Raw genomic sequence first — 21,090 nt, forward strand, 5'->3', positions numbered from 1 at the left:
CTAAATTGAAAAAAAAAAATTTGAGATGACAAAAAGACATGCTTTTGTTCCATTCAGCTTTTCTTAGTGTTATTGTAATTCTAGAGATTATACTGTTTAATGGAGAAAAATAAAATTGTAAATGGTTTAAAATACTAATTTTTGTCTTACAGATAAAATCAAAGATAAAATTAAAGAGAGAGATAAAGAAAAAGAGAGAGAGAAAAAGAAGCATAAAGTAATGAATGAGATCAAGAAAGAGAATGGGGAAGTAAAGATTTTGCTGAAAAGTAAGTTTGTCTTTGGTGATTTTAGTTGTAATGTTTTATATTGTTCAGCGATACTTAATGGCTTAAAACAACAAATTTTTGTTGGTGCTGTATTTTGCCAAACATCAATAGATTATAAAAAGAGAATGTAATAGCAGAAAGTTCTAATCTTCAGCATTTCTACAGTGAGTCATAATACAGTAGGAAAGGTTAAACTTCATTAAGTGATTAAGTTATTTATAAACAGGTTATCTAATTAATGTGTTTATAACACTAGTCTTTAATCCATATTTAGTTAATCTCAGATAAAGGCTAAAGTACCTTTCATCTTGTTTGGGATAGTGGAGGAAGTGCTCTCAAATATTTGAAGGCAATTGCTATATGGTTTATAGTAACATTTTATTTTGAGCCAGATGAGAAGGAATACTGTTTTGCTTTATGTTTCTTACATGTTTCAGAACATTCTATTTCCTTTTTCAGTTTTCTCTTTTGTATTGTTAAAATTGTTTTCTGTTGCTGTTTATACTAGATTGGTGGACTTGTAAGGATAATTTGGGGTATAGGTGGTTGGATAATAATATATTTGAACTTTTCCCTAGACATTTTGTGGCAGAATAAAATTAAGGACAGTCTTAAATTCACTCTGAGAAGCAGGGTAAGAGTATTTGTTGGACAGCTAGTAAATTAGCTACCTTAGAAAGTTGACAGATTGTGGATCTAAATACATTGGCTTTAATTTTATATTGAAATCATTAGTTGATAAACCTTTATGTCTGTATAAGAAGAAAAGACTATAACATAGCATGTACTACAGAGTAACTGATTGACATATTATTTAAAAATAAAAAGTATGAAGCACAGTCATTGCTTTCTTTGTTATGTTTGCAAATGTTTAAGTTCTCTTTTACAATGATCAAAATTTTATTTTCAAGGAAATTCTTTGTACCTTGAAAGAAATAGGTCAGAGCCTAAACTTGCCTGTTTAGTACTTACAATTTATGTTCTTTTTTGGACAGTATTTGTTCTGTGTCATCTAATTAGATTATAAGTCATTGAGGCAGGAATCTAATTGAATCACACTATATATAGCAGCGAATTAGTAATGCTTGAAATGTTTACCGAACTCTGCCATATTTGTTTAGTTAAATGGCCTTCCCCCCATTTTTTTTAATCAGGTGGTTAGTTGAGGGCACCAGTACCCATGGAACTGCTTATGGCTCTGGCGGTTGCTCAGGAAGTCATTCCTAGCAGTGCCTGGGATTGAATTCAGGCCTTCTGCATGCAAAGCATGCACACTGCCTATTGAGTTACCTCTTTGCCCTCACAACCTTTTGGGGGTGGTGTGGGGGTGGAAGTGGCTAGTCAGTCATTTATTATAATGCATTCTAATACATACTAATGTAATTTCCTGTTACTCAGCTGAAACACTAGATTTTTAACTTACTGTTAATGTGAAATAGGTGGATATAGAGCTTAAATATGCAAGAAAAGTTTAAGATAGCCTAAAATGGAGATTAACGAGAAATATGAAACAGGAACCTTGATTTTGAAATAGTCAGGTAAAGGAGGGTGTTTTATTTGGTTTGAGTTTGGTTTTGGGGTCACACTCAGTGGTGCTGAGGACTTACTCCTGGGTTTGCCATCAGATATTAATTGTGGTAGGGTTCTGGAGACCATCTGGGATGCAGGATCAAAACCCACTTGCCTGTGTGCATGGCAAACACCCTATGTGCTATACTGTTGCTCCAGCTCCAGAGAAGCAATAACTTTTAAACTGAATTTTTGTAATGATAAAGAGTGGGGGTGCGGAAATGAGATACATTTGGAAAGGAATTGATGACCACTGGTATAACCACGGAAAATGTATTTACTGAAAAATGGAGATAGTAATAAATTAATCGGTGCTTTACAGGATTGTGAAGATTTACTGAGGTAAAGTATGGGGGAAGTGTCATGCACAGTGTCTGGCCATGTTTACTCAGTAAATGAATATTATCTTGTAAGTGTGTATATAATACTAGCTTTTGATTAAAAAAGGGAAAAGTAACAAAGCTGATTCCTCAATCGGTAGAGATAATGATATTAATAAAACATAGTTCACTTGGGAAAAAGGGTTTTTTGTGGGATTTTTTTTGTTGTTGATTTGTTTTCTTTTTAGTCACACCCAGCATTGCTCGGGTTACTGCTGTTTCTGCACTCAGGAATTACTCAGGACTGTGCTTGGGGACCCATACGGGATGCTGGGGATCAAACCTGGTTGGCAAAGCAAACACCCTACCCGCTCTACTATCGCTCCAGCCCCTCATTTGGGAAAACATACCTAGCCCATTGTAAGCATTGAGAATTAGCTGTTGGGAAAAAAATATTATAAAAGCCCTGCTTATGTGGCAGATTCCCAAGTGAGTCAGTGAAAAGGAAAAGGCTGCTGCTGCTGCTTTTTTTTTTTTTTAAATGGTTTCTTGGAGCAATAATGAAATATATTTGGTGGGGATAGTATATTGTTTGCTACTCTATTTTCCTCTTTCCTTTCTGGATTTCATGTTTATTTTCTGCATATAATTTTCTCCTTCTGATAATACTGTTGCATGCTCTGTCATACATGGGCATTGATTAATGATAGCATTTCAGAATTTAAAATAGATGTTAGGGGCTGGAGTGATAGCACAGCGGGTAGGGCATTTGTTTCCACGTGGCCGACCCGGGTTCAATTCCCAGCATCCCTTATGGTCCTCTGAGCATCGCCAGGTGTGACCCAAAAAAGCAATAAATAAATAAAATAGATGTTAACTTTTTGAAAACAAAAGATACTTTTACTCTACTTCATTCTCCTCTAGGTTTTTAGTAAAAGCTATGTCAAGTTTAATATATCTGTATATTGGTGTAGATATATGCATGTATACAGTTATACATAGAGATCTTATAAACATTTTTTACTGACAAAAATTACTTTATGGGAAAGTTTTCTTAAAAAATTATTTAGCTCTCATTCTCTTTGTATCTAATGTCTAACAACTACTTATTCTAAGCGTATTTCTATGTTATGTTCTAGCCACCTTTGTTGTTTATGTGTTGTAAGAATATAGATGTGATGGTTGCAGTATTTGGGGGAATAAAATAATGTATCATTTTAATATATTTTGGTAAGTGAGAGAAAGCACTGTCCGAGATTTTGGTAGGGTATGAAAGATCACAGGAGGATAAACTGATACAGGAAAATTGAAAATATTGCCGTAAACACCCTCACACATACACATACCCTTACACATAGTTATTTTCTAAAGACCAAAGGCAGTAAAAATCATAGCTAAAATATACCCAGCCCCCACCCCCAAGATTATGACATATGTATTTAAAACTCTGATCCAGTTTTTCTGGGAAGTACTATTCCCCACTCCCTTTTCTGTGGGGGGAGGCACATCCAGCAGTGGCCAGAGACTTTCTGGCAATGCCCTCAGGAAACATTCCTGGCAGGCTTCGGAGGACTTAGGAATGTGGAAGATTGAACCTATGTCCTCCTCCTGCAAGGCAAGCACCTTACTCGCTGTTTGATGATTAGAGGGTGTGGGTGCTGGGCCACAGCTGGCAGTGCTCAGGGCTTATCACTTTTTGTTCAGGGACCACTCCTGGCAGTGCTTGGGATTCCATGTGCAGTGCTGTGAATTGAATTGGGGTTGACCATGTGCTATTGAGTTTTTGATATTTATTTGTTTATTTTGCTGAAACAAGGTAATTTTTATTGAAATTTACTTAGATGTGAAGGGAGAGAAAGAGAGAAGTACATGTTCTAGAAAGAACACAAGCTTCTCCAGGGTGGAAATAAACAAGCAAAGAAACAGAAAAAGGAGCAAGCAAGGTACGTGTTCAAGGGAGAATATGAGCTTGAAGAGCAAGCGTGTGATTTTTTTTTAAGTTACTACTTTTTTTTTTCCTTTTGTAATTAGTCATAACAACACATGCTGTTTTTATATTTGTGTTGAGTTTTTTCTAGGTCTTTTTGCTGTGTTTGTATCTGGTTCTGTGTCTGAGCCTTTTTCTAGCTCTCTGTACTTGAGCATGTCTTCTGTGTTCAGTATGTGTGTGTGTCTGGGGCCTACTGTGTTATCTCTCTGGAGGTAGGGCTCCCATAACCTTACACTGTGTTTTTGGGGCCACCCCCAATGGTACACAGGATTTCAGTCATGATAGAGTATAAAAGTGACAGATGGAACATTGACTGCCTTTTCTCAAATGGCTTAATGGCTTTTTAAAATACCTTAGAAAGCATTCTTTTCTATTGAGAATATTAACTTTTTTTCTGTTGACTTTTTTTGTGGGGGTCTCAAGGGAAGTTTATATACACCTGGCGGTGCTCAGGGATTTGGCTTGGCAGTGCTGAGACCTTGTGGTGCTGGAGAGGAAACTTGAACCTCTGGCAGACAAAACATAATACAAGTAGCCCTTTGGGCTTTCTTCCTGGTTCCATTTTTTTTTAATTTTAAAGAAATAATACAGTTATGTCAAGGGTTTATATGTGCCTTAAAACTGTAGGTGTGTAACTGCTGTGTATTAATCTTTTTTTCTTTGAATTTCTAGATTTCTCAGTCTAGGATCTACTTGCCATTATAGGAGCTCATTAATAGATAAGTGAATGCCTCATAATTTTTTTTAATCCTTTTTTTTCAGGGAGGTCATCCCATTGGTTCTCAGGATCTGCCAGTATTTGGGTACCTCAGGACTACATCTGACATAGCCAAGGGTGTTGGGTGTGCAGTGGGTCCGATGGTGTTAGGGATTGAACCGAGGGCCTCAGGGACACAGACTTAGATAGAGATATTATTTGGAGTTAGAGAGAGCAAGAGGAAGAGAGGAACTAAGAATTGATTTGGGCCGCCTGTATGCAGCTCATGTGTTCATCCTACTGAGCTCGCTAGCCAGATCCAAATTTTATCATCTCCTTTATAATCCTTTATTGAGTCTTCACTGTAGCTTTTTTCTCACTGGACCCAAAATAGCTCATTTTAGCAAGTGTAGCTTAGTAAGGAAGAGCTTCAAGAGGTTACAGAAGGAATTACTGTGTTTGTTGCTGTTACACTGTTTGTGTATTTTTCTTTTCCTTTCTGGTGTAAAAATCTTGACACTTAGATGCAGTTTCTACAATTGTAGATAAAGTATGATGATACATTAATGAAAGTAACTTGAGGGTACTGTTCACACAGACTTTTATTCAACTTTTTATTTCTGAATTTAAAACTTGAAGATTCTGCTTTCTAAACATATTCATTCATTTCCTTCTGATTGAATAACTGCCAACATCTCAGATTGTAGGAATATATATTAGAGATGTAATTTTGTCATACATAATCATTGGGGGGGTGATATGTTTGTGTATAGAAATAGAAACTGACCAAATTATGTCTTACAAATCATGAATGCATGCTGCATATAATGAGTCCCACACCTAAGCCTAATTCTGGGTAAACTTTATTTATTTATTATAAAACAGTTCCTAAAGCATGGTCTTTTAAAGTAACTCAAATACAGAGTTTCAAAAAACATTTTTCCCAACAGGTGGGAAGGAGAAACAAAAAACAAATGTAGAAGACTTACAAATTAAAAAGGTTAAGAAGAAAAAGAAAAAGAAACATAAAGAGAATGAAAAACGGAAGCGTCCAAAAATGTATAGCAAATCTATCCAAACCATCTGCTCAGGATTGCTATCTGATGTTGAAGATCAAGAGGCCAAAGGCATCCTAAATGATAACATAAAGGATTACATTGGAAAGACTCTGGATAACAAGAACTATGATTCCAAAATTCCTGAGAACAGTGATTTTCCGTTTGTCTCATTGAAAGAGCCACGGGTTCAGAATAACCTCAGAAGGTTGGACACTTTGAAGTTCAAACAGCTCATTCATATTGAGCACCAGCCTAATGGAGGGGCATCAGTTATCCACGCCTACAGCAATGAACTCTCCAACCTGTCTCCTGTGGAGATGGAGAGGTTTGCAGAAGAGTTTGTGGGTCTAGTATTCAGTGAGAATGAAAACTCTGCAGCTTTCTATGTAATGGGTATTGTTCATGGGGCAGCTACTTACTTACCTGACTTTTTAGACTACTTTTCATTTAATTTTCCCAATTCACCAGTGAAAATGGAGATATTGGGAAAGAAGGATATAGAGACTACAACTATGTCCAATTTTCATGCTCAGGTAAGAGGCTTTTAGTTTTTATTAAAATAACTTTTAATTATATTTTTAGACAACTTTCTCTTCTTTGTTCCTCATTTTGCTGTAGGTCTGAAATTAAAGGTAAGAATACAATAAAACTTTGGGGGAGTATTAAGACCAAATTACTTCTTCTGATGTGAACATTGCATTTTACTCAGTTTCTGTTTATCTGTTTTTTTTTTTCTTAATGAAATTTAAATTCTGCATTTTGGGGTGAGGGTAAGAATTTTCCTTGAACTTACATGAACTTAACGTTACATTTTCTAGTTTTTAAAAGCAGTTCTCTTGCCTAAAATTATCTTCTTGCTTTATGGGATAATGCCTAAAAATGCCTAAAAATGGTTAGCATGGAAATTTTCACAAACCCACCTCCTCTGATGGCCATCATCTCTGTGGGATTCTTTGATAAATAGTGCTCAGAGGGAACCAACACACATCTCTTTTTTTTTTTTCCCAGCTGTAATTCTGACCCCATATCTGTATGACTTATCAGCTGGAGGGACTATTTTTGCTTCTTCAGCTTTAGACTTAAAGGCTGGAAGGTGCCTGTGCAAGGTGTATGTTCCTATATTCTTTGTTGTTGTGATGACTTGAAGTTACACGGTTGTTTTGCTCACACATACGTTCACAGAAGTTGCACACTTGGCTTTAGTTACCACATACCTTAATTGCAGTGGTCTCACAGTTTTCTTGTCAGTAATCCCAAAATGCAGTGCCTTAAGGATCACACATGGCAAGTGTGGGGCAATGACAGGAATCATACCTGAAGCCTCACACTTGTGAGGCAGATGCTTTACCACTGAACAATCCCTGGGCTTCACTTTTTTTTGGTAAAAAGAGCTTAGGATCTATTGAATTTGTTGTTATTGGACCACACCTGGGGTGCCCAGGGCTTACTGTATCTGTCTCTGTACTTCTGTGTTCAGGTATCACTCCTGACTGTCCTTAGTCAGGGGTCAAACCTGGTTCGGCTACATTGGAGGCAAACACCTTATCTGCTGTATTATTTCACTGACCCCCCAGTGAAATAATTTTTTTTTCTGGTGAAGGAGTACATCCAGCTGTACCCACGCCTTACTCCAGTTCTATACTCAGGGATCATACAGGTTGTCAGGGATCGAACTCTTGTCAGGTGCATGCAAGGAAAACGCCTTTCCCTCTGTACTATTACTGGGCCGCCTTTTTTTTTTTTAAAGAGCACTTTTGTTTTATTTATTTATTTTTTATATATCTTACCTAGTAGTGCTCAGGGCTTACTCAGGCCTGTACTCAGGGATCATTCCTGGTGAGGCTCCAGAGACCATATGGGATGCCAGGAATTGAACCCTGGTTGGTCACATGCAAGGCAAGTGCCCTACCCACTGTACTATCGCTCTAGCTCTTTAAGAACTTTTTAATTTTATTTATTTTTTGCTTTTTGGGTCACACCTGGCTCTGCACTCTGGAATTACTCCTGGTGGTGCTCAGGGGACCATTTGGGATGCTGGGAATCGAACCTGGGTCGACCACACGCAAGGCTAACTAACACCCTATCTGCTGTGCTTTCACTCAAGCCCCTCTTTAAGAACTTGTTCAATGAAACCAAAAATGAAAACTTTTTTTGTTTTCTGTGAATGGGAAAATTGCCTTGGTAACCTTGGTTTGTCCTACTGTGACTGCTTTTTGAAGTTGAATGAATTCTAAAAGAGACAAGGCAAGTGAACATACTTATTGTAGCTTAGTTCTGTTTCTAATTTTTGGGGCTCTCCCTATTATAGCTTTTTTTCAACCTGGTGCTTTCTCTCCAGGAAATGATATTGTTAAGGTATTTATACAGAGTTTATTCTGGGGTTGTTTGGGCCACACCTGATAGTGCTCAGGGCTTACTCCAGACTGTTCAGGGATCACTCTGGTGGCACTTAGACCATATGGAGTGCTGGGGATTGAACTTGGGTTAGCTGCATGCAAGACAATTGCCTTTCTTGCTGTGCTATTGCTCTGGCACCTGTCTTGTTTTTTTATTTAATATACCAAATTTGTTCAAGTGTTCATGTAGAAATGTATTGTTCAAGGACTAGAGAGATAGTACAGGAGTTACAGCACTTTAATATCCTGCACCGCATATAATCATCTGGACCTCACCAGGAATAATTTTGAAGCACAGAGCCAGAAGTAAGCCCTGAGCACAACCAGGCACGGATCACCCTCACCCCCAATTTATTGTTTTGTGCCTTTGTTGGTCCCACCTTCTCCTTCCCCTTTTCCCACTTTTCCCATTTTCTCCAGGGATCGAATGTAGGGCTTCTCATATTTGAGGCATGTGCTCTCCTGCTGAGCCATTCCCCTGGACCCTGGTCTCCCGTATTTAAAGGGAACTAAAAGACAGGTAAGACAGGAGTTTTAGGTACTAAACAATAAATAAATTTACACTCTTGTCTTTCAGTATTTAAGAATCAAACACACAGCACTAGAGAGTTGTGAGGACATGAAAATTTGAGCAGTTGTTTTCTGACAGCTCTTTCCTCTCCCCCAAATGCTAAACCTTAGTGGTGCACCACCCTTTTTTATTTTTTTCATTTTGGGCTACACCCCCTGAGCTCAGGGCTTATTCCTGGCTCTACTCAGGGATCACCTTTGACAGCACTTGGGGGACTTACAGGGGTTGCTAGGAACTGAACCCAGGTCACTGGCATGTAAGGCACGTGCCCTACCCACTGTACTAGTGTTCCATTACCAAAATGGAGCTTTAAATTTTTTTTATCCTAGTTTCTATTAAGTTGTTTATATTAGATAACACTCCAAGGATGTTAACCAGTGATTAATGTCTAATTTTTTTGTTTTGATTTGGGGCCATGCCTGGCAATATTCAGTGGTTGCTTCTTTATCTGATTTGCTTTTTGGCTCACACCCGGCGATGCTCAGGGATTACTCCTGGCTCTGCACTCAGGAATTACTCCTGGCAGTGCTCAGGGGACCATATGGGAGGCTGGGAATTGAACCCGGGTTGACCACCTACAAGACAAACGCTGTACTATTGCTCCAGCCCTCAGTGGTTACTTCTGGCTCTGCACTCGGGGACCATATGGGTTGCAGGGGATCAAACCTGAGTGCTGCATGCCAGGCAAGCTCCCTACCCGATGTACTGTCACTTTGGCCTAATGTCTAATATTAATCAAACAGCGATAAAATAAGCATCTGGTCTGTTAGCTTTGCCTCTCACAGAATGAGGGCAGAAACTGTGCTGAGTTCATGTTGGGGTCATTCACTGTGTCAGGCTAATTGGTGTGCTATTTATATATAAATATTTACTAGTTCTTCTCTGTCTCTTCCCTTTTGTTGCTGTGATGTCTGGTGGTGGAGAGGGGTGTCACAGATTACTCTCTTAGTTGCGGTACTCATACATATTCTAATTGTGGTGCTCACCAGGAGTTGTGATGCTCATCCATGTTCTTGCTAGGGATTTCACTCCTGGTTTTGGTGCACACATGGCTGTGCTGTATGAACAACAGAGTTGCTGGGACTGCATTCTGCACCTTGGGATGGTGTAGGGGATTGAACTCACAGCCTCACACTTGAAGGTGCTTTTGCCACTGAGCTGTCCCTTGAACCCTGATGTACCATCTTTGAACCACTGTGTTCCTTTGTGTTAATTTTTCAGATTAACCAGTTGTGCTTGACATATTTTCCTTAAATGCTTAGGAAGTAATTTAATACAAATTATTATGGTAGATAAGAATACTTGTTGGGGCCAAAGAGTAGTGCAGTGGATAGGGGATAGGGTAATTGCTTTGCGCACAGTCGAGCTGGGTTTAATTCCCAGCCTCCCATATAGTCTCTTGAACATCAAGAGGAGTAATACCTGATTGCAGAGCCAGGAATTATCCTAAGCATCCCTGGGCATGACCCCAAAACCAAAACAAACAATAACAGAATGAAGTACTCTCATGAGAAAGTCTCCCGTTTATAATGTTAATTTAAAATTACAACAATGCTTTCAATTTTTTGTTAAAATATGACTAGTTTAAAAATAAAATGTAGATTAAATATTTATTTTGCTTTCAAAAGAATATGCCAGATGTCATAGGAAATGGCTCCCCCTGGTGGCTCACTTTTTATGTTAGTGTGAATGGGATGATCAGATCATGTCCTGTCCTTAAAAAGTCTTTCCCCTTTCCTTCCTGCAACCCAAACCAACAGAATGGAATCAACAGCCTCTTCTGCTTCTGCTCTTATCCGCTCTTTTTTTTTTTTTTTTTGGCGGTGTGTGCAGTGCTGCCAGGGCTTTGTAGGGTGGGCACATGGCCTACGTCCCCTCTTGAGGGTACCACAGTTTTCAACTGGGAGACTGGTGTACCCATTAATTTTAGTGGCTTGGCTTATGTCTCTTTTGATATGTGGTTGTGAATCTGTAAAGCTGAGCTATTGGATGATTTTATATGACGACTAGCTCTGGGATGTGGGTGTGGCTGCCAAGGTTTCTGGAAGTATGGGGTAAGGGGGAGGTTGCCCACCCCAACTTGAGAAGACCACAGATATCCCTCAACTATAAGAAAAAAAATTATAACACCTTGATTTACCAAATTGTTCATAATACAGTGGTTTCAGGCATTAAATGTTCCAACACAATCCTGTCTCCACCAGTGTCCCCAGTTTCCTACCTGCCACCCCAGCCTTCCCTCCTCCCTTAGCTGGTACTAGCAAATACACTTCATATTGTTTGCTACAACACAAAAGAAAATGGAATCATCAAAGTTTTGATCAATAAAAGTTAATTTGTGATAGTTGTTATCATAATGATTGTTACTATTGTCATTACAGTAGCTGGTACAAATTGAACCTTCTTTTCTATAAATTTTATTTTACTTATTTTGGCCCTTTTTGGTTCATACCCGGTGATGTTCAGGGGTTATTCCCGAGTGTGTACTTAGGAACCAAGGGGTGCTCAGGGATCACCCATATGCTGAGAATCTTAACTTGGGTCAGCTGTATACAAAGCAAACATTTTATCCCCTCTACTAACTCCAGCCCCCAAGTTGGGCTTTCAGTGTTACTGTTTTTGCCCATTGAGCTTGTTGGTCTTCTCCTTAACTTTCCCATCAGATTTGCTATGATACTACTGGGCTGTCAGTACAGTGACATTTGGAGGTATTCAGTCGCCACGTATGTGACCTTATGGTCCAGGAGCCCTGGAGCCAGAATGATTTGGTGGCTTGGCAGCTCAATGAGGTTCAGTTGTGGAATTAGTCCGTTACTTTGTGGAGGGTGTTTGGATGTGGCTGCGGGCTGTAGCGCCTACAGGCAGAAGGGGAATCTTCCCACTCCCATTCCAAGAAGGGCCCAGATTTGTCAGCCCAAATCAGTCTGGAAAGATTCAACAGCATCATGTTCTTTCTGTGGAGCTTGGCTATTTCTCTGTTGGCTAAATGGTGCGTGCAGGCAGGGGCTGCTGCAAACTCCTCAGTTTTTTTGCACGTACGAATTTTGTATTTATATCATGTTTATGCAGACACTAGCTTAAGATATTTTTAGGTCTTGTGATTCATTATTAAAGTATTATTTGATAGAATGTGATGTTGATAGACTTGCTAATTGCAACTATTGGAAGATATTTTCAAGTCAAAATAGAATAACAAGTACATTCTGAGCCAAACATTTATTTGTTTCTTTTGGGGGCTACTCCTGGATGGGGCTCTGGGAACCAAATGGGTTGCTGGTGATTGAACCCAGTTTGGCCAAATGCAAGTTAAAGTCTGTACTTCAGTTTGTTGTAAGATTTCTCAGAAAATTTAATAATCAACTTGTGTGTGATGAACCTTTGTTTTAGAGACTGAGATATGAAGGGACATATTTCAGGAACTGATGAGTTGTTTCAGTGATTTCATAGTTTTTGTTGTTTATTTTGGAGCTGTACCTGGCCATGCTCATTTCTTAGTCCTGGCTCTTTGCTCAGGAATCACTCCTTACCGGGCTCAGGGGTCTGGGATCAGCTGCATATTTGGTAGGCATTTTAAACCCCCTACTATCTCTTTAGCCCCATATTTAGAAATTATTTCATCCCTTGTTGTAGAATTTTTTTAAGTTAGGAAAGCTACTTTTTCCTTTTTGTAGCAAGCAAACTTTATAATCATGTTATATTTTCACAAAATATTACATGAATAATGAACAAGACAGGTTTAAACACAATTTAAACAATTTATTTTCCATTAGCTCAAACTCTAGAACAGCAGGTAAGGTGCTTGCTTTGCATACAGCAAAACCAGTTTCAGTCCCTAGCACTGCATTTGATCCCCCAAATTCTGCTGGGAGTGATCTCTGAGCTCGGTCATGAGCAACTCTTGAGCATAGCCAGGTATAGCCAACCCTCACCCCAGAAACAAAACAACAAAAAGTAGCCAGAATCAAATCTAGAGTCTGTAAGCTATTGCAGTGGGTAGGGTGCTTGCCTTGCATGTTGTTGACCCAGGTTAGACTTCCTGGCACCACCTACAGTTCCCTGAGCAACACTAGAATTTATCCTTGAGCAAAGAGCCAGGAGAAACCCTGAGCACAACTGGTGTGGCCCAAAAGCAAAAATAAAAATAATAATAATAATAATAATAAGCATTGTAGCACTGTCCTCCTATTGTTCATCGATTTGCTCGAGCAGGCACCAGTAATGTCTCCATTGGGAGACTTGTTACTGTTTTTGGCCTATCAAATACGCCACTGGGAGATTGCCGTGCAGGCGAGATAATCTCCGTAGCTTGCCGGGCTCTCCGAAACAGACTGAGGAATTGAACCCAGGCAGGCTGCATGCAAGGCAAACACCCAGCCTGCTGTGCTGTCATTCTAGCCCAATAATAATAATAATAATGAACATGCTGTGTTATATTAATATTTAGTAATTTATTATGAATTTGGGCTGGAGCAATAGCACAACAGTTAGGGCATTTGCCTTGCATGCAGCCAACATGACCAACCCGAATTCGATTCCTCCACCCCTCTTGGAGAGCCTGGCAAGCTACGGAGAGTATCTCGCCTGCACGGCAAAGCCTGGCAAGCTACCTGTGACGTATTTGATATGCCAAACACAGTAACAACAAAGTCTTACGATGGAGACCTTACTCGAGCAAATCGATGAACAACGGGAGGACAGTGACAGTGATTATGAATTAGACTGCATGACTATAATACAGAGATGACTTTTTTTGGGTAGAATTCAGAGCGTCCAACTATCTTGAGCTTTAAGACTTGTAGAGAGATTTTTTTTTAATTGAATCACCATTAATACAGTTACAAAATTCTCATGTTTGAGTTTTAGTCATACAATGATCAAACACCCATCCCTCCACCAGTGCAGATTCTCCACCACCAATGTCCCCGGTATCACCCCTTACTTTCCAACCCTCCCCCTGCCTCTATGGCAGACAATTTCCCCCATACTCTCTCTCTACTTCGGGGCATTATGGTTTGCAATATAGATACTGAGAGGCTGTCACATTTATTCATTTATCTGCTTTCAACACACATCTCCTATCCCAAACCGTTCCTCCAAACATTACTGACTTAGTGATCCCCTCGAAGAGAGAGATTTTAACTGTTAATATAGTTACTACTTTAAGGAGACAGTAAAAGATCAGATTATCTGTACAAAAAGAACTCTCACATGTTTTTGTAAATTTGGGGATTGAAGGAATGTTTGTTTCTAAGAAGTGAATTTGTAACAAGCTTATAATTCTAGTAAATTTATTAAGGCATTTAGTATATAAGCATTATACTTTTTCACTAATTCTGATAATCAAATAACACTTTCTAATATTAGTCAAATGATTATGTTATGTAGTTTTTATTGCTTTGTTTTTGGAAATATATAATTAGGTGCTTAGACATTTTTGTTTCCAGCTGTGCTTAGGGCTTACTACTGGCTTTGGCTTTGTGCTCAGGGATCACTCCCAGTGGGCTCAGAGGACCATATAGAGATGGACCTGAGTTGCCTCCCCCACTTCCCCACCCTCTTTTCCAACCCCCCCCCCCCCATTGCAAAGCAAGTACATTACCTTTTGTACTATATCTCTGACTCCAGTGCTTAGATATTTTGTTATACTGAAATACTATCTGTACCAAGTGTGATTATGAGGATTTGATTTTTGATGCGAATACCTTTGTATCTTTTAGATTCTGTTTTCATGATGTGATGAAAGGTTGATCTCTCTGGAGTTTCTGGTTTACTGGGCTTTATTTTTAAAACTGGGATAGATCCAGACGAACTGAGACCATTTGGTCTTTAACAATTTGGTGTACACAGAGACTGCTAAGGAAAAAAATATTAGTAATTTGCTCAAAGTTTCTGGAAGGAAGAAAGGAAGAAGACTTGCTTATCAGTGTTAATATATGAAAAGGCATAGGTTTCCTTGAAGGATTTAAACAAAAATGTGAAAAATTGTTGTATCAAACAATTCTTGTGGTGTAAACAGTTTTAATTTGGTTACTATTTGAGTGATACTCATTTACAAACATATTACGTTAGTACAGTTACCTAATTTTCCTCAGCAATCAAAGGTAAATCATTTTGGTTAAGGAAACTAATTAAGGTAGATTTGGGATCTAGGACTCCTGGTTCTTAAGCCCCTGGTTCTTAAGTAGTTTTTCTTCGAAGTTAATCATAGAAATAGAAGCTAGATTCTAATTAATATTTTAAGGGTTAGAAGGACCATATTACTTATGACCTCATAGACTTGCAAACCGCTGGTTGTGGGTAAATATAACCTTTTTAGAAGGTCTTGCATTTGAAAAATAAGATTAAGACCCATTTCCTTTAGGAAAATTTAGATATATAATCTTTTGAATATAATTTTTGCAGTATTATATATCAAATAATGTACCCCTGTCTTACAAGAAATACTTTCATCAGTTATCTAGAATTATGTTTTCATAAGCAGTCATGGTTAGTAAAAGGCACCCTTTTTAAGTCTAACGTTATTTGCACATATTTTGATATTAATGTTATATAGTGATATCAGGCATTATCTTATGTATAATTTTTAATTAAATCCATATCATTTAGGTAAAAAGAACATATTCTCATGGTACTTACAGAGCTGGCCCAATGCGACAAATCAGCTTGGTGGGAGCAGTTGATGAAGAAGTGGGAGATTACTTCCCTGAGTTTCTTGACATGTTGGAAGATTCGCCATTTTTAAAAGTAAGAAAAAAATTGTCATGCAGTCTAAATCGTGGTGTTACTTTAATATTCTAGGTGATACAAATTGTGGCTACTAGAGAATTTAAAAAATTTTCATTTAAATTTTAAAAAATTTCATTTAAATTGGAAGGAATGTAAAGAAACTGAAAGTAGAACTTTTGGAGGGATTTTCAAGCAGTGCCAGGGGCCTGAGTCTAGGCAATACTCAGAATCAGTATTTCAATGCTCAGGCCTGATGGTACTTGGAAACATTTTGGTACTAGATACAAGGCGTTCATCCTTGACTACTGAGCTATCTCCCAAATCCCTAACATAGATTACTTTTTGGAGGCTGTGTTTATTTGGGCTATACCTAGCAGTCCTTGGGGTCTACTCTTAGCTCTGTGTTTGGGAGTTACTCCTGCTTGAGCTTAGGGACCAAGTGGTACCAGATAAGGCATGCAAAGCCAGCACCTTAATCCCCCCCTATACTTTTTTGCTCTCATAAAAGTAATAAGTGCATAAGTTCTCACTTGCTGAATATAATAACAAAGCTGCATAGTAGATAAAAAAAAAACATTAGACACACTGCTACTTTGGAAAATTAGATTCTGCCTCTGTTGATTATATAATGGTAGCAGATCTCAGTCAGCTACATAATATGAATGATGGCTACTGTTAATATAGCATCTTGAAACATACACAGTTGAAATCCAGCAGGAAAGATTAAAAATTTTTTGCACAATTTTTTGAAAGTAAAGCAGTCTGGGGTAAGATTATTTGCTTTAACAGCACATTATTTTGTGATACCTCACAAGCTTTATGCAATGAGGTATCACTTCTACAAAAATCTTAAATTTGGAGGGCTGGATCAATAGTACAGTGGGTAGAGCATTTGCATTGCACATTGCTGACCTGAGTTCGGTCCCCCACATATTCAGTCCCCCAAACATGGCCAGGAGTGATTCCTAAGTGCAGAGCCAAGAGTAACCCCTGAGTATTGCTAGGTATGACCCAAAAACTCAAAAAAAAAATAATACTAATAAAAATCTTGATTTGGATTAATACAAGGTTTCAAAGCTATGTCTATTGTTTTTGAAAATACTTTTTATGAAAAAGAGAATTCTTTGTTAAGAAAATGGGCTTCAGGGGCTGTAGCAATAGCACAGTGGGTAGGGCATTTGCTTTGCATGCAGCCGACCTGGGTTTGATTCACAGCATCCCTGAGCATCGCCAGGGGTAATTCCTGAATGCAGAGCCAGGAGTAACCCTGTGCATCACCAGGTGTGACCCAAAAAGCAAAAAAAAAAAGAAAAAGAAAAGAAAACGAACTTCAGGAGCCGGAGAGATAGCACAGCAGATGGGTAACCTGCCTTTCACACAACGAAATTGGATGTAGCATTCCCATGTGGTCCCCTGAGCCCTGCCAGAAATGATCCCTAAGCATAGAAGTAGGAGTAAACACAGAGTACCACAGGATGTGGCCCCAAGCCATGTGCCACTCCCCAATCCCCAAGAAAAGGGGGAAAAAAAATCCTATTTACAAGTTAAAATTAGCTGTAGAGATCATGCAGTAGTTAAGGCACTTGGCCTTGCATACAACTGACTCCTGGTTGTACATAAGGTCCCTTGAGCACATAATGTCCCTTGAGTACCACTCGAGTGACTCCTGAGCACAGGGCCAGAAGACAGCTTTGAGGACTGTTGGGAATAATTAAAGCAAACAAAAAGTTAAAATAACGTGTATTTTGTGAGTTTAAGGAGCCTTTAATAATCTATAAATAGTATAGAACCACCTCCTTTTCCTTATTATAAATAAATTATTAGAACATGTTTCAATGACTCCATAAAGAATGTATCAATTAATAGGTTAAATAATAAAATTACCAAAGAAACACTTATTCAGTGTTTAGATAGAGTACATACCAGAGGTTTTAAGAAGTGCAGGAAAGATTTTTCATTACAAGGGAATAGCAGTTTAGCTTTGAGGAAAACTGGCCTGATAAATTATGCTAGCTACATTTCAGTCCTTAACTAGCAAGGCATTTAAACTTTGTGGGCTTTAGTGTCCTGAGTGATCTATAAAATAAGACCTTTAGACTATATGGATTTTAGGATCATTAAATTCTTTAAATGACTTCTTGCAAGATTCCATCTCTCTACCCTACCTTGTGTTCCTGAAAATATTTCTTGATGTGGAATGATGGGGGTTCTTATTTCTCTCTCATTGAAAGAGAAATATCTGAGCTATGAAGTTAATTATTTAATAAGTATTTCAAAGGTCATTGTTAACAAGATCTGATTATCTCTTATGTTCACATGATTTGTTGATTATCGCTTCCTTGTTTACTATTGCTTACTTGGTTTTCTAATCTGTAGGTGTGTATCTTTTTGTCTCATTCCATTCCCTTTTCATTTACCTTTAACAGAAGTGAGGGAGGGGCCCCCACACCCAGTGGTGCTCAATGACTCTACATTCACCTACTGTACATTCAACTACTGGGGACTGAATCTGGGTCAGCCTAGTCTGCAAGGCTAGCTTCTAGCCTACCAAAGTATCTCTTTGGCCCTCATCTACCTTTTAATTCCTTTTTGTGGTTTTTGATTTTTTTGTTTTTTGGACCACACTGGAGACCTCAGGGCTTAACTCCTAGCTCTGTGCTCAAGGATCACTGAGACTCAGGGGACCAGATAGGGTGCCTGGGATCAAACTCGGGTTCAGTGTGCTGTCACTCCAGGCCTCTTTTTATTCCCTTTAAACCATTTGTTCCTCTTCTGTCTTTTCCAGTTGGTGATATTATGGTGTTTGTGCTATTTTTAAAATATCACAATTTGAATATATTTTATACTGTGATTTTATTTAATTAAAAATTTATTTTTGCAGCACTGCTACACTAAGTTTGCTATTGCTTAGCTACATTCCTGGCCTACATTGTGATTTAACTTTTGTTGGGGAGGTATCTCTAAAGTATTTGTCCACCAGGTGTCATGGGGTCTGGGGACACTTGCGAAGTGCTTGTGCCCAGCTGTGCTAGAGGCCACCAAGAGCCATCCCAGTGGTGCAGGCCTGTGGTAGTACCATGTGGTTTTGGAACTAGAACCCAGGGCCTCTGGTTGCCACATAGGCACTCACTCCGGTCCTCTGAGCTATCTCCCTGATCCTAGATTGTGATTTGAAAATTAGATCAATGAGCTGACAAAATTTAACTTGACTCTGTCTCTGTATCTCTCTCTCTCCCTCATCCCCCACCCCCGTAAATAAAATTTTTTTTCCCCACCACCATCTTTCGGTACTTTTTTGTTTTCGGGGCGGCACACCTGGTGCTGCTCAGGGCTTACTCCTGACTCTGTGCTCAAGGAGCACTCCTGGAAATGCTTGGGGAACAATATGGGGTGCTGGGGATCAAACCCAGGCTGGGTATGTGCAAGGCAAGTGCCTGACCCACTGTTCTTTGGCTGTGTCCCTATGGGGACCACACCTGGTGGAAGTCATTGCTTAGTCTTGTCTCTGTGCCTGGCTGCATGTGAGGCAAGAATCTTAATCTGTCTCTTTAGCCCTGGTCTATGGTTTTAGACTCGCAACCTAGAGAAACTACTGAACAGGAATACATTTTTATTTTGGTTTAGTTTCTTTTTTTGTTGTTGGGTTTTGAATATAAATAATAAATGAGTATTTTAATTATTCATCCCCCCCACCCCCCCCCAGGGATTCTCATGATTAAAGCAAACATGATTAACAGAGTGAATCATCTCTCTGACAGGGTTTGGGAGGAGAAACATCTAGAAATATTTTCTTATTTTCTTAATGTGTTTAAAATAGAATAATGTGTTTAAGATAAGAGTGTTTTGAAAGTAAATGTATGAGTATCTGAGAATTTATATGGTAATATAGTCAACATAGGTGTATATTTAAAATGTAAGTGTGAGGTATATATACAAGTGTGTCTAGGGATAGATTTGAAAAGTAACTGATTTTTATCTGTCTCTAGTGTACACTGCCATGGGGGACACTATCTAGTCTAAAATTAGAATGTCGAAAAGATAGTGATGATGGTCCCATTATGTGGGTGCGTCCTGGAGAACAAATGATCCCTGTGGCTGATATGCCAAAGTCACCTTTCAAAAGGAAAAGGTAGGTTGCAAACAAAACATTTTTTAGTGCTGGATAGGTGTTTTACTTGTGTGTGTGTGTGTGTGTGTGTGTGTAAAATTGGAGGATGACTCTGTGTGTGTGTGTGTGTGTGTGTGTGTGTGTATAAAATTGGAGAAGGATGACAGTTTATAACTGAAACATGAATAAGATCATAGGTCCTAGGCATCAAATTGTTTACTAATGTATTGTGAACTATTATTTTTACCCATTAGATTGACAAAGTAAAAGAGCAACAGTAGCCAGTAGATATATTGGAAGCAGGGCCTTCCTTACATGTTGGTAAAAAGATGAGGTACTCCTATAATCATTTTGTGAAAGTAGTAATGTAGGTCTTAAAATTTAGCATACATATGACTTGAACTCAGCCCTCCTACTTTTGAATATCTACCTCAGCAAATAAAAACACTAAAGGAAAATGTAAGAATGTAAACTGCAGCATTATTTGTGCTGAGAAAAAAATAATTGTTTATTTTTATTAAAGAATATAAGAAGTAGGGGACCGGAGTGATAGTACAGCAGGGAGGGTGTTTGCCCTGCACACGGCCAACCCGGGTTCACTACTCAGCATCCCACATGGTCCCCCAAGCACCGCCAAGAGTGATTCCTGAGTGCAGAGCCAGGAGTAACCCCTGTGCATTGCTGGGTGTGATCCAAAAAGAAAAAAAAAAGAATATATGAAGTATTTAAATGAGTTATTTGTATCATGAGTACAATGTGGGGGAAAATACAAACTAGATTAATATTCTTGCGAATAGAGTGGGTGATAGATGGTGACATAACTTTTTTTTTTAAGGTACTTAAGATCTAAAGGTTTCACTGGTTATGGTGATTATTTTATTTTAGAAAGTCATTGAGTAAACTAGCTTGCTTTTATGATCTATGTTGTGTTTGTTAATTTAATGTGACACTATAACCCAACTTGTTAAAGTATAAATGGTAAAATTGTTGTATTAAGTGGTTCTTTCTCCTCCTCCCCCTTTCTGGTAGTGCTTAAAGGACCTGGGGTCCCATTGGGATTTGCCTTCAGGGAGTGGGGTCTCTCCTGGCATTATTTGATGAACTGGGTCAGGTGTCTTCAATGTTTGAATCTAATCATACAGTACTGTGTGGACCTAGCGCTGGTGGAGAACACCAGGATCACCCTACCAATGCCTAGGGGCCTCCAGCAGTACATTACCAACAGTGCAGGGGGAGGCATCCATGTCAGGGATTAAATCTGGGAATTTGTGAGTGTGAAACACGAACCCCTAATCCTAATGCTATTTCCGTAGCTCCTCTCATTGATTATTAATTTGTATTTATAAATAATTTTATGAATGTGGCAAACCTGAACAATGCAGATAG

General features: G+C 38.7%; 1 protein-coding gene across 2 annotated transcripts in view; it reads left to right on the forward strand.

Annotated features, from left to right (window-relative positions):
• RSBN1L (round spermatid basic protein 1 like) overlaps positions 1-21,090 on the forward strand; it is a 64,726-nt gene that overhangs the window by 32,830 nt on the left and 10,806 nt on the right. Inside the window, exons 2-6 of one of the 2 annotated variants that reach the window (XM_056118203.1) lie at positions 153-269; positions 4,000-4,101; positions 5,796-6,436; positions 15,477-15,614; positions 19,583-19,725. In XM_056118203.1, the coding sequence (XP_055974178.1) occupies positions 153-269; positions 4,000-4,101; positions 5,796-6,436; positions 15,477-15,614; positions 19,583-19,725 (1,141 nt within the window). The remainder of the gene's footprint in view (positions 1-152; positions 270-3,999; positions 4,102-5,795; positions 6,437-15,476; positions 15,615-19,582; positions 19,726-21,090) is intronic. The other variant, XM_056118204.1, reaches the window with a different exon arrangement.

Source organism: Sorex fumeus, unplaced genomic scaffold (genome assembly GCF_029834395.1).
Source record: "Sorex fumeus unplaced genomic scaffold, SorFum_2.1 ptg000037l, whole genome shotgun sequence".
In the NCBI taxonomy this organism is placed as follows: domain Eukaryota; kingdom Metazoa; phylum Chordata; class Mammalia; order Eulipotyphla; family Soricidae; genus Sorex; species Sorex fumeus.